The sequence below is a fragment of the Mesoplodon bidens genome (genome assembly GCF_964165515.1).
Source record: "Mesoplodon bidens genome assembly, chromosome: 9".
NCBI lineage: Eukaryota > Metazoa > Chordata > Mammalia > Artiodactyla > Ziphiidae > Mesoplodon > Mesoplodon bidens.
The window spans coordinates 32566300-32581005 of NC_138166.1; the positions used below are offsets into that span (position 1 = coordinate 32566300).

Consider the following 14706-nt stretch of genomic DNA (forward strand, 5'->3'; position numbering starts at 1 on the left):
CATCACCTTATTATCTCTATATATTTTTCCTGTATCATCCCCTCACCTAATAACCTTTTAACTTCAATTATTTTTATGAGATTCAACAGAATTTTCACCATACACCCATTCTATGCATATTTACATTTATTTTCTTTCTAGGTAACACACAATGAAATCATTCCCACAGCCTTTCATGTGTATATACTCTGCAGTACAGATTTTTACAAGAGTTAAAATTTTTTTTCATTGGGGAGTTTTAGTTCTTTTCTTTCATTTTTTTTTTAAATGCAAACTCTTCAATTCATAAAGAAATTGCATGTGGAAGCCCAACAGACAGCAAAGAGCAAATGTATTCTTGAGGAGTAAAAACAGTAGGAATTATATTCCCCACTATATTTCCCTTCCTATATATTAATCCTGTATATATGAGGAGAAGAATCCCTCGTCATAGTTGCCCTGCTTGTCTCCAGGGCTGGCGCTGCCCACACATTACCTTCCAGGCCAGTCTGCAGCCCCATAACCTCGTATAATAGTGTTTTTCTTTTTCTAAAACAGAAAATCAGGTGCCTGAATATCTATTAAGTGGGTCCATACGTGAACCATGTTATGCAAAGCTTTTGCGTTATGATCTGTGCTGCTCTGCTAGCAGCGTGGTTGCATTTTTGCTGACAAAATGTGATAACTCGATACATGTGCAGTTGGGAGAACAAGCGCCATTGGTGCTGGCAAACCCCATTTTTAGGCATTTAACATATGATGTAGGTAGCACTTCAAATTGGTAGTGTAAGGAAAGATTCTATGATAAGAGGTGACGGGACAATTTGGGGGAGAAAAAGTAGAAAAGCCACCTTATACTTCACAAGGCAATCCAGGGCTAAACATTAAAGATACTATAAATTAATTTAAAGAAAATTCAGGATAATACTTTCATAACCACAGAGTATGAAAATGCTTCCTAAAAAGCCTTAACACACAAAATCCATGAAGATAAAAATCAGACTTATTTAATATATAAATGTAAAACAGAATTCATTGTAAACAAAGTTGGCAGAAATATGGTGAACTTTGAAAAGAACTGCCAACACTACAACAGACAAGGACATTATGGACATATGGCTATTATTCAGCTATATATAAAGAGTTCCTATAAATCAACAAAAAGTCTAACAAACCAATAGGAAAATTGGCAAAGGGTAAAAATGGATAAAGGTTTCCTACACTTATTTAAAATAAAGCATGTTTGAGTTAAATAGCTCACTCCATACACCAAATTCTTAGAATCATTTGATTTTTTTTTTCCCCTCTGTGGGAGACTTCGAATCAAGAAGGCAAAGAGGGAGGTAAAGAAAATAGTGAGAGATGTGAAAAAAAAAAAACATAGTTCTGAGTATGTACTTTGTATGTGTGTCTATACACATAGAAAACTGGAAGAAAATATACCAGTATGTTTCCAGTTGTTATCTCTAGGCAATATAACTGAGCATAGTTTTTATTTTCTTCATATGGTTCTGTATTTTTAAGTTCTCTAAAATGAACATATATATCTTAGGTTATCAAAAATGAATCTCCTCTCTCTCTCTATATATATACATATATATATAACATATACTTATGTATGTATATAATGCATAATATATATAATTTAAAAATACAGAACCAGGGCTTCCCTGGTGGCGCAGTGGTTGAGAGTCCGCCTGCCGATGCAGGGGACATGGGTTCGTGCCCCAGTCCGGGAGGATTCCACATGCCGCGGAGCGTCTGGGCCTGTGAGCCATGGCTGCTGAGCCTGCGCGTCTGGAGCCTATGCTCCGCAACGGGAGAGGCCACAGCAGGGAGAGGCCCGCGTACCGCAAAAAAAAAAAAAAAAAAAAAAAAATACAGAACCATATGAAGAAAATAAAAACTACACACACATACCCCCAACCTATAGACAGACAGACAGACAGTTAGATAACCAAACACCCAGATAACTAAAACCTTGGGAAAGAATTAGGGGCTGCTACATACACTAAGGGTTCTTTTCCTTACGGCATCACATGGCCAGGAAGGAAGGCAAGAAAGAAGAGTTTTCAGGTTAACTAAAGTTATTAGGAGAGAAGATGACAGTACTATACTCTAAGGGTAAATGAGAATTATGCAGGAAAGGATGCACACATACACAGATGTGAAGGAGAGGAGGCATTTGGCGCTGACTCACGGTTTACTTCAGCCCATCCAAGGACACGCATCTGATCATCATTAATGGGCACACTGCCCTGTGGAATGCAGAGGTCACATTTCACATGCCAACAGGTTCCCACTACCCCTGCACTCCAAATAGGAACTGAGTTTGGGTGGTGAGCATGGGTAATGGGGTGGTAACTACACATCATTTAGCTTGACCTGCCAGGTGTGCTCGCCAACTCTTGTAACACATTAAGCTTCCCGTGTTGCCCAGCTAGGAACGTATGCAAAGGAGGCATCAGCTCATCAGAAATCCTGAGTCTTTGGCACATGCTGGTGAATACCACAATATATGAAACTAACAGAGAAATCCATTATTCCTTAGAAAAAATTCTGAGGATTTGCGGGTAATACACACAGATAAAGAGAAAGAAGCTGCCATTTTCTTGCTAAAAGGAAAGCCGTTTCTTTGCCGCATCATTTCTCCCTCCTAAGGTGCTGACCACTGATCTTTCTCATGATGCAGCAAACTAAGCGAAGGCCAAGAAGGATGCGAAGTATTTGAGGGGGAGATCTCATTCCTCCTCAGCATTTAACAAACAAAAAACAAACAAACAAAAATCTTCCTACTCATTTTAGTAGGGAAGAGATAAATTATTCAATTACTAATCCTGTGACAATAGGGAAAAATGATCCATACCTAACTCCAAAATAAATTCTAGCTTCTACCAAGGTGCATATGAAAAAATGTGACTATGAAAAGGCTCAGACAACAACATAGGTAAATATAAAACTGATCTCGGTTTCAGTAAGGCCTGCCAAAGCATAGAATCACAGGAAACGCATAGAAGAAAGGCCTGATGGATTTAACAATATGAAAATGCAAAACTTCTGTACTATATGAATATTACTAAGTTCAAAAAGAACAACCATGTAATTATCTCAAGAGAGGCTGCAAAGAAATCCAATAGGTAGATATTTCCTTGACGATATACATCCTGAGTCAAAAGCCAACATATAATGTAATAGTGAAACATTAGAAACACCTTCTTTTGTAGATTTGCCAATGCAGTGAGGAAGGAGAACGGATAAACAGAATATTAGGGAAGACAAAATATCATTATCTGCAGGCTATATATCAACCAACTAATAGAAAATAATGGATGAGGCAGTAAGGTAGCTGGTTACAAAACTAACAATCAACAGTTCTCCTATATAGAAACAATACACCAGTAGAAAATTTTATGAAGGAAATAGTCCTTCTACAAAAGCAATGTGACCTTTTATCATGAAGATTCAATTCTCCCTAATTTAAAAAAAAAGCTTTCAGCAGGATTTCAACCAAAATTTAAATAAAATGTGTTTAGAATCTGACAAAATGATTCTACTGTTTATCCAGACATTAAAAACATGTAAAAGCAGCAAAGAAAACCTAGATAAGGGCAATGAAATACTAGATACGAAAAAGTATAATAAAGTCTTCATACCTTACATAGTACAGAGCTGGAATCAGTAGGAGTAAAAAGAAAATAGAATAGAGGATGTGGAAATAGACCCAGTTAACATGGCTATCTGGCATATAATAAAGATGGTCCTTTAAATTAGTAAGGAAGAAATACATGGTGTTGAGATAAAAACACATCTTTTGGGGGGAAAACAAAAGTAACCTGAAACCTCTCGGCTCACTCCTTGTCATAAACAATAATAAATATATTCCAGATGTAGCATAGTTTTAAACATAAAGCAGGAAAGCATGCAGGCCCTGGAAAGGCTGATACTGCTCCTATTCTAAACCAATTTCCAATTTTATTCATAAAGCCTTTGTGACAAGATCAAATATTCACTTCCCCATACTCCCTGGTAGGTGGAGGTGACAAGGGACACACTTGTGATCAGTAAGACATCAGCTTCCTTCCCCACTCTTTCTTCCTACCGGGAATAAAGACCCTACTGCACTCATCGTGTGATCATGAGGCAGGAAGCAGCAGGGTGGTCACTGGCGGGAGAGAAAGATGGAAAAGCACGGCTTTGTAAGGGGATTACTGAGCTAGTCTGGACTCTGACATGGGAGGGAGGCTTTCAGGAACTGTTCTTGGACATTCTCTTCATTTGTAGCCCAAATGAGTTCCAGTTGCTTCTAGTGAGAGTTTTTAAATCTTGGAGAGAAAAACACTTTCCTAAATATGTAAGAAACCCCAAATCCATAAAGGCAAACACTGATTAATCTAGGATAAAAACTTTAAAAATTTTCCAGAGTTATAAACAAATAAACAGACATGAACCATATATACATTTAAAAGATAAATGACAGAACAGGAAAAATATCCAACACATATATATATAAGCCTAATCGCTTAATATGCACAGAACTCATAAACAAAAAACCATGTACAATTCAATGGAAAGGTGGGCCCTTTATGATTCAGCCTCAGAGGTTACTCAGCATCACTTCTGCTGAACTATACCCTACTCTATTAGCTGAAGCAGTCATAAGCCCACCCAGACCCAAGGAGAGGGGACCTGAATCTCACCTGTGAGTCAGAAGAGCATCAGAGAAATTGCAGGCACAATTTAAAACTGCTACAAGCTGTAACTACTGTATTTAGCAATTCCCGTGTTAAGAATTTATCCTACAAAAGCAAGCAAAGCTGTGTATACAATATGCATGTAAAGGACGCTCATGCTAGCATTATTTGTAATAGTGGTTGTCAAATTGCAGCATGCTTCAGAATCACCTGGAGGGTTTGTTAAAACATAGATTTCTGGGTCCCACCTGGAGTTTCTAATTTAAGAGTTCTGGGGTGGGGCTGGAGAATTTGCATTTTTGAAAAGTTCCTAGGTGACGTTGATTCTGCTGCTCTGAACAACAGACTTGGACTGCTGCTGATTTATTACGTTATTGCCTCAAATTCTATTATTGTACTTATTTTCCCATTTCACAAAGAAAATCTGATCCAAATATATCGCAATGGAACAGGGAGAAATCCCCGGCCTTGTGACAACCTGGCCAACAGATGCTTAGTCACATTTTTGATGGGCAGAAAACTCTTTGGGCAACTGAACCTTGAATTCTGATTTCTAACCTCAGCCCAGAATTGCTCAGTAAGACCAATGTGGAATTTGAAACAGGAGGGTGGAAAAGAATCATAGTTACTCTATTCCTTAACCTCCTCAACAGAGGTATATTCACAGCTAATGCCACTTCCCATCCCTTCCTGCGTACTCCAGGCTTTACAGGAGCCGCAAAGTCCATTCCTAACTTTATTTATTTATTCATTTATTTTTTGCTGCGTTGGGTCTTCATTGCTGCGTGCAGGCTTTCTCTAGTCGTGGCGAGCAGGGGCTGCTCTTCCTTGCGTTGCGTGGGCTTCTCATTGCGGTGGCTTCTCTTGTTGTGGAGCATGGGCTCTAGGCATGCAGGCTTCAGCAATTGCAGCACGCGGGCTCAGTAACTGTGGCACGTGGGCCCTACATGGGCTTCAGTAGTTGCGGAGCAGGGGCTCAGTAGTTGTGGTGCTCAGGCTCTAGAGCGCAGGCTCAGCAGTTGTGGCACACGGGCTTAGTTGCTCCGTGGCATGTGGGATCTTCCCGGACCAGGGCTCGAACCCATGTCCCCTGCATTGGCAGGAGGATTCTTAACCACTGCGCCACCAGGGAAGTCTTCTGTTCCTAACTTGACAGGTGTGGAATACTAGAAGGAGTAGCAAAGTAGTAACTTTTCTAGGTTACTAAGCATTACTATACTAGGAAGTCTCAATTTTCCATATTAGCATTTTACATTGGCTTTCTGCCATGAGTTTGGAGGGGCTTCTTGTTCTAATACTTCATCCTTCTTTTTTTTTTTGCAGTACGCGGGCCTCCCACTGCTGTGGCCTCTCCCGCCACGGAGCACAGGCCCCGGACGCGCAGGCTCAGCGGCCATGGCTCACGGGCCCAGCCACTCCGCGGCACGTGGGATCCTCCCGGACCGGGGCACGAACCCGTGTCCCCCGCATCGGCAGGCGGACTCTCAACCACTGCACCACCAGGGAGGTCCTACTTCATCCTTCTCGCTGCTCTTATTTGGTTATATTATATTCCTATATGCTACACCAAAGAATGGAGTAGTCTCTGCGGAGGAACCGTGGGTTGAGCCTCAGATCATCTGAGTGATAGGCCATAATTATTTGCCCTGAAGTACTAACATAATAGTCACTTCCTTAGCTCAAACTCTTCCTCTGCTCCCTTAATGATTTACAAAACCCTTGCTTCACCCCCATTTACTTTCCCAGCCTGATCCACCTGGTTCTTCCTACAGGAACTCTCCATCCCAGTCATTTAGAGCTATCTGGGGTTTCTCCAAATATGCACCGTGCATTCCACCTTTACTCTTATAGAAATGCTATTTCCTCTCCCTGAAAGTTCTTCCCCACCCCATCGCTTCCCCATGAATTCCAAGCCACACCTGACACACAGCACATCACTTCCTCCAGGAGGGTCTAGTGCCATTAGGAAGGATGCTGTACGCCTCTGGAATCACACGGCACCCTTCACACTGGTCCCATACTACCATTATTTGTGGTGTCTCTTGTCTCCTGTAATAGTGTAAGTTCCTCAAGGACAGAGACCATGTTCAGTTCACTCGAGGAGTGCAATCTGCTCAGAGCAATGCTTTGTAGGAGCCCAGCATCACGGGACACTTGAAGAAGGTGCCTTCCGGACACTCATGGAAAAATGCAAATGTCCTTTCAAAATGAATGACTGGAAGTCCTTACAAAATGAATGAGTGGAATTCAAACTTCTCATATGAATTGCGAAACAGAACCATAGCAGAGTTCTAACAGCATGTTTAACTAAATGCAAATAAAGCAAATGTTACTTACTTTCAGCTGTAGTCGCACCCGGGCCAAAAAGAATTTCCAACAATTTTCTCTGGAGTCCACCACGCCCAGACCATGAACTTCATTACGAATTCCAGAAATTATCTTGTCTACATCTTCATCACTGAACAGATCAGGGATTTCCCCTGCCCCCAAAAGAATGAGTAGAATTATTAAAAGACTGCCACAATTTAAATTTTATACATGACTTGAAATGCTTTATAATACAAAGTTCACCTTTAATGATAAAGAGTGTGAAACAGAAACGCAATTGTTCTTTTTGCATTTACAAGACACACAACCCACTGAGGACAAGCTATGACGAATCCACCCACTAAACTCGCACATGTCGGAATAACATTTACTTCACTGAAGGCCTCTCCAAGGCATCTCACATCCGCAAGCAGACTAAGAAAGAATATACTTCAAATTAGTTAGGTTTATAGGTTTCTCCCCAAAGCATGCCCCAGCAAACATCTCAAAGACAAATTATCTCTATTTAAAGTTCACTGAAACTACAGATCATTTGTCTTTGGGGAAGATCTTTCATGAAATGTGTTGATTTAATCACCTGATGCCAGAAAGTCATTAATCAGCATGAGAAAGCTCTCATCTAGAACCTGTGCATCTGTCAGCAGGAACGCAGTGGGCATGTTCTTGGCTCCGGTTCTGATGTACAAATTGGCAAGATCTACCTGTAAGGAAAGGAGGCCATTATTCACGCTGTATTAAAATGCTGGTGTGACGTTGGGAGTGTGTGTGCGAGGGCTAGGGAGAACTGAGGCGCTACAGTGGGAGGGCTGTGTGCTGTCCTTTCCCGTTTACATATTCTTTCCTCACAGTGACCATCTTCTTACGGGGGCAAACAGCATGACGTCACCTCCATTTCTGGCATATAATGATGAGTATCATGTTTGTGGCCTAATGGAGCCCAAGACGCAAATAGGCTCCTGAGAAACAACTCCTTTCTATTCGAGTAAAAGTGAATGTAGTAACGCCACTGTCAAGCAACGCAGTTAAAAGAAGTTTTTGTCTCATTTCAACAGCTGTCTACTTCATTGGCTGGTGACTTATGTAGTTAGTTTTATTTAGTAATATTGAAAGCATATGGTTTGTTTGTTTGTTTTGCTTTAAAATAGCACTTGCCACAAACTCTAAGTACTATTTTGTAAGTACTGTTGTAACTCAAAAGCAAAATTTTAAAAACACGTCAGAGCTTCTTGACTGTGTTCCCATCATATTTTATTTTCATAATCTGATCCAAAGTGGAAGAAATCTCTTCATGCTTGTAAAAAAAAAAGTATCTTTTTCCGCCCCCCCGAAATCATATGGGGCTATGAATACTGCTGATTATCAAGTATGGTCAATGCAAAAGAAAAAACATGTTTGTGTAAGCAAGTATTTAATAAAATATTTTCTGAGCCAGTTCTACAGGCTTATAGGCTTATATACCTATAAATGTTGGTAGCAATTTGCTATTACTAACCTGACCATGAAGGAGAAACAGCCAACTAAATCCTCTAAAGAGCTTTCCCCCCTCTCCATGGATGACAGGAGCACTTATATCCTGGGGCAGAAGGGGCGCGGGGATGCCCATCACTGTACTTACCCGAAGTTCTTGGATTCCAAAGCCTTCGGTCAGAGTGATCTGGAAGACCTCGAGGCTGCAAACATGGGCTGCCAGGCGGGACAGGCTCTGCTTGCCACTGCCCCCCACTCCAATCAAGAGCGCGTAACCCCGAGGAGCCCGCAGGATCCGGCTGATGCGACACCTGGGGAGAGAAGGCACACCCCCTGCAAATGATATCCAACGAGCCCCGGGGCCATGTCTGTTTCATTTTTCACATATTTAGATACTAAATTCCGATTTTCATGTCAGACTTTCCGTCCCTGTTCCTTTAAACAAAGATGCTGCCCGCGTCTGCCCCTGCATTGCTTGCCTAACAAACCATCCTGGCTAATGACATCTGGACCCTCACTGCTGTATCACTCTCCACCAGAAGAGGACAGAAAATGAAGACAAGGCCTTTCATCAAAGCATCACACTTTCCTGATAAGCAAAAAAGATCCTAACCTCACATCAGCATCCACGTACAAGGACATCAAAGGGGGAATATTTGGGGGCCAGAAACCTTTGCTGTAGAATTACTGTGGAAAGAATGGATTTGTTCAAACCGACACACACCTCACATGTGACTTGCTTCATGCATTTTAAACACCTGCCTTTTTATAGGATTCTTAACGTCCTTTGCACTACAGCTTTCCCTGTGCCTCGAGCTGTCTAAAACATTTACTGAAACTGTTAGAATCCCAGAGTTAAATTTCCGGCAAGGTCAACTAATCCCTTGTTCTATATTACTGAAGAGATTCTGAATGCTTAAACTTTTGATACTATTGCTATATCTTACAGTTAGGAATAAATTGGCTTTAACATGATCAAAATATGAGTTTGGTTGAAGAAATTTGCCATAATTATGTCATAAATATTAAGAAAAGCAACAAAACAAAATATAAGCATATGGAAACCCAAATGCAAAAAAAAAAAAAAAAAAAAAAAACCAAACAGAAAACCAAAAAACCACACTGTTGTATTTGTTCTCAGTTGTTTTCCTGAATGAATTTAAACTTCAAGCCCTGAATGATCCACATAGATGTTTTTTTTTTTAAAGAGCGCTTTTTGAAAAAATGAAGTTGGGGTCACTTATACAAGGACCAACACATGTGAGCATTTCCCGAAAACCTTCAATAGCTGCAAAGACAGGTTATTTTTCCAAGCTCAGCCATCTCATTACATTTTATTTTACAGGACCACACAACAAAACCACCTTGGGAAAGCTGCAAGGCTACTCTAACATGAGTGACACCCCAAGTTACAAAGCAGGTTTGTCATTTCATTTTAATGTGTGCTTTGAGGTCTGCACCTCACCAGAGTCTCTCAGTGGCAAAAGTCCCTTTCTACAACTTTCAAGGACACTCTCTAAAATCATCTCTGATTCTGAGTAAATCAGCTTCTAGCTCATAATCCCTGATCAAAGTAATGGCTTTCCCTTTAGGTCACTGAGAACTCTGTGTTGAAGGATTAGAGGGGAAGATTCTTCAGCGCCAATGGGACATCTCCTCCACCTGAGCCATGACAGATGGTCAGCGTATACTAACCCAACCAGCAAGTGTTACTAATACCTCACTTATCACCACGGTCAGAGATTCTAACTGAAGCTTCCTGTCTGCGTAATCAGAGGATTGCAACTGCAAAGGGATCGATAAAACAATCAACACCTCACATGCTTATAGTAACTGATGATGGGGAGGCCTCCCAAGTTTTTCTTAGGCACTTGGGCTCAACATTTTAAGGGGGAACTCTTCTGAAAGTTGAATTCTCTACGTTTTTTGGGTCTGTTTGAGTCGCCTTCCTCACATACTTCCTTCTTTCTTGATTTCTTTCATTATTTTAATCTTTGCCCAAATATCACTTGTTAGAAAAGCCAGTGTTATTCATTGAATGGCCTCCCTCCAAATTCATATATTAAAGTCCTAACCTCCAGTACCTGAGGATATAAGCTTATTTGGAAATAGGGTGATTGAAGAAGAAACTAGTTAGGATGAGGTCATAGGGGAGTAGGGTGAACACCTTATCCAGTACGACTGGTGTCCTTATAAAAAGGAGAAATCTGGATACAAACACACACAAAGGGAAACTGCCATGTGAAGACTGGAGTTAGGCTGTCATAAGCCAAGGAACTACCAGAAGCAAGGAAAGAATTCTAGAACAGATCCTCCCCAGCACCTTCAGAAGGGAGCACAGCCCTTCCAGCCCTTCAGACTTCTTGCCTCCAGAACTGTTGAGACAATAAATATCTGCTTTTCTAAACCGCCTAGTTTGTAGTGTTTTGTCAGAGCAGCTCTAGGAGACCAGTACAGCCACTGAGAAATGATGGTGACTAAGAGAACAGGATTGGAAGGAAAGATGCAATCGACTTCCCACATGGCAGCAGCAACGGCAAGCTGTTTATAGACTCTCCAACAAATCCTGTCATTCCCGTGCTAAAATCTGACCCAAAGCTTCTCACTGCAGTTAGAATGAAGTAAACACCCCCTCCTCTGGTCAAAAGGAAACACGCTGTACACGTGACGCCTGTGCCCACCTCCCCATCTTGTCACACACTGCTCTCCCCACTTCTCCAGGGTGCTGCCACAATGACCCTCTTTCTGCTTTTGAACGTTCAGTCTTGAGGCCACATGAAACCTGCCCACACCTAGAATGTTCTTCCTCCAGAGCTTTCCATGCCTAGCTCCTGCGTATCATTTTGATCTCACCTTAAATGTCACCTCCTCACATAGATATCCAGTCCCTCTTTGGGAATCCACAGGTTTATTTCTCAGAGTCAATCAATTGTATTCCTCAGCAGGACATACCACTTTCTGCCATTTTCCTCACTTGCTTATTTGTTCATATCCTTGTCCCATCGCATCACTAAAACATATGCTCGATTAGAGAAAGAACTGGACTGTCTTTGCTGCTGTCTCCCCAGTACCTCAGGCAACGTCTGACAGCAGAGGTGCCACAGACAGTCGCATAGTCTGTGCACTGCACAAGATGCCCAGGCTAGGAGGTCAGAGCCTTGTCAGCCATGCTCTACACCAGGAGAGGGGCCTTTTTCTAATTTTCTGCCCAGAAAACATGGCCCTCCCTTTTTTTTTCTAATACGCACATAAGTACTGAATAGGCTGGCAATGTTTCTCTTTAGCACTAAGTAGGCACTCAATCAACATTCTTAACCAAGGAAAATCAGTTTGAATCCATCCTGTCTCTGCCACTTATGAACTTTAAGGCTTTGAACAAGTCACTTACCTTCCTCTTTCTTAATATTCTTACCTAACAGAGGTACAGTAAAAGAAAATGAAATTATGGCCCTGATGGCACTTCAAAAGGTAGTGTACCTATGTAAGACCTTATTATTAAGATTGTGACATAATTTATAGAGACACTTAATATTTTTTAAAGGATCCATGACACCTAAACCTATTATTATTTATTTATTCATTTATATAAAACTTATCTACTATTATACAAAGAATTACGTTTGATAGTCTTGTATTTGCTGAATGTAAGCAATAAAAGCTCTTAGTGACCTTCTCTGAATCAGGCCCACACATTCATAGTTATATAAACTAAGAAGATTTGAATGACTTTTTGCAGAAGATAATTTTCTCATCTAACTCAGATTATCAGTTACTTTTCTTTAATGTAAAAGTCAATTTCCTTCCTACATATGTACATTCTTGAGGTCTTCTACAAGTTGCCTCTTGCTTATGACATGGTAGGTGGCTGCATTTACTGGGATGTGACATATTCATGTCATTTAAGAGGGTTGTGGCTTACCTGTTTTTCTTCTTGTGTTGTCAATCAAGTTTTTTTTTTTTTCATTTTTTGAGGTAACATTTGTTTTTAACATTATTTAAGTTTCGTGGAGACACTTAGTTTTATACTGTCTGGCAAACAAGAAGTAAGAACTGATAGTTCCAAGTGTTCAATAGATCACACTGAACTACAACAACAATTGTGGACACCCAGCCATTTTTACTTTGTGGAAAAGCATCACAGCCAGTCAACTCACACATGTTGCATGGCGTCTTCAAATAAAACAAGGTGCATGGCGGCATTGAGTTCGTTGTAGTTATCTAAGGCTTCGGTCAGAAATGTCCTCAGCACCTCCCAGTCTCTCATCGGCAGGTAACACGGGTCTTTGCTGCCATTAGCAAAATGGCAGTAGATGAGGGGCTGTTGAAGCAGCACATAGCTGTCTACACCCTGCAGGAGGAGGAAGAGAAAGACACGGTCATGTCAGTCTCCAGAAATGATTCATCTGGAGGCAGAGTGGCCTATGCAGGGAAAAGCTTGCAAATCAAACCATGAGTAGGTGGGTATGATGCTCCCCAGTACAGACCAACTGCATTCTGGGGTCACAGCTGTTTCAGCCAGGTAAGCGTATGCACAATTCATTCACATCCTTATCCCATTTCTGTCCCAATGCCAATTTGTGCCAGAGCAAATAGTGACCTCTGGCATTCATTTACTTACTTCAAAATATTTACTAGCAGTTTCCAGCATGTTTTTGTGAAACAAATTATGATCCTTTGTGTCTATCAGTTTGTCTCCATAAACACGAGAAGATTCATGAAGCCACAAGCGTATTAAATCATTTGGACCCTTTAAACACTCAGGAGAAGCAAATAAAATCCCCTACAAGGCAAGAGTGATAAATATTAAAACTTCAGAAGGTGGTGGCATTCCAAGATAATATTTCCTTTTAACGTTTTCTTTAACTGTGTACTGAATTTAGCAATACACGGAGTTACAGGAAGTATTATAAAGAGTAGTACATACATATTAGTAGTTGTACTCTCTGATAAGCAACATTTAAAAAATTAACTGTCATTTATACCCATTTTTAGGAATGCAGCTAAGACTGTACTTCAAGAGTCAGCCTAGGAACTAAATACCAGATTTTAGAACTTGTACCTGCTGTCTTCAGTGAATTAAGTTTCCAAAACCAGAGTACAAACAGCAAACATGAAAGTCACAGGATGATAATATTTTTTACTCTAAAATCCTGTGATATCATTTAATCTAACCCGGTCATTTCACAGATGAAACATATGAGACCCAAAGTCCACTGCCTGAATTCACCCTTCATGGGTAGTCAAAGCATTTTTATTCCCCCCTTTCCTCAACACTGTCCTTCATACCTTGGATTCATATAGACCCAGTCCTCCTGGAGAGAGTCACTGCGCTCTGGGCTTATGGGACAACACCAAGGGAGTCATAGAGACTTAGCTGCAAAGGCTAAACAACTGGTTGATACCAGGCGTAGCTGAAAGACTGGATATGAACTGTGAGCAGACAGGCCTCTCACCCCATGGTCTCCCTTCCCTCCTAAGATCAAAAATCTGCTTTGAAACACCACTTTATTGAGCACAGTCTTTCAGGCAGGTGCTAGAAATATCGAGATGAAAAGGAATGGTCCACGTTCTGAGGAAACTTTTGCCTAATGCAGTGTGAGTTCTGAAGCAGTTGTGGAGTGATTTAGAAAGGAGGGTTATAAAAGTATAAAGAAACAAAAATCACCAAATATAAAGACGTCTCATAAAGTTTTCATATTCAACCAGTTTACTACTTCTGTCACAAAAGAACTTTGAGCCATAAATAACTCTTCAACTGCTTTTACTCTACCAAGTAGGCCACATAAGTTGGATATTTTCAGAATTCCAAAGTTTTGAATTCCTTCTTTGGAACTTCCTTTCTAAATCATATACATGCACACTGTCCTTTTACCAGATAAGCAAGTTAAGTGTCAATGCCAAACCAAAATAATCTAGGATTTTAAGAAATTATAATTTCTCTTGATGCATGTTTAAAAACTGTATCACATACATATTAAAAAATGACAAATTATCCCTCTTACTTGCACAGAAAGAAACACTCAAATATTTATATGGAATAAATGAAATAGGGAACTAAGATTTCTACCTTAGCTTCTGTTGCTAAGTCTCTAGCAACCTAAGAGGACTCACTACTCTCACTGACAAAATGGGACTAATAAACCTGCCATACTAACTTCATAGAGAAGTTTATGGTGGAAAATGAAAGAATACATGCTCAAGTACGTAGCATAGTTTTCGACTAAGTTCTATGAATGAACGC

The 14706-nt window shown here is 40.5% G+C and overlaps 1 protein-coding gene across 2 annotated transcripts in view; it reads right to left on the minus strand.

Moving 5' to 3' along the window:
• The window catches only part of DNAH11 (dynein axonemal heavy chain 11), a gene marked incomplete at its 3' end in the record, with an annotated part of 314796 nt that overhangs the window by 121007 nt on the left and 179083 nt on the right, over positions 1 to 14706 (minus strand). For both annotated transcript variants that reach the window (XM_081244744.1, XM_081244745.1), the window contains exons 50-54: positions 13084 to 13245; positions 12620 to 12813; positions 8614 to 8776; positions 7576 to 7699; positions 7008 to 7150 (exon numbers count right to left, since the gene is read on the minus strand). In XM_081244744.1, coding sequence (XP_081100870.1) covers positions 7008 to 7150; positions 7576 to 7699; positions 8614 to 8776; positions 12620 to 12813; positions 13084 to 13245 — 786 coding nt within the window. The remainder of the gene's footprint in view (positions 1 to 7007; positions 7151 to 7575; positions 7700 to 8613; positions 8777 to 12619; positions 12814 to 13083; positions 13246 to 14706) is intronic.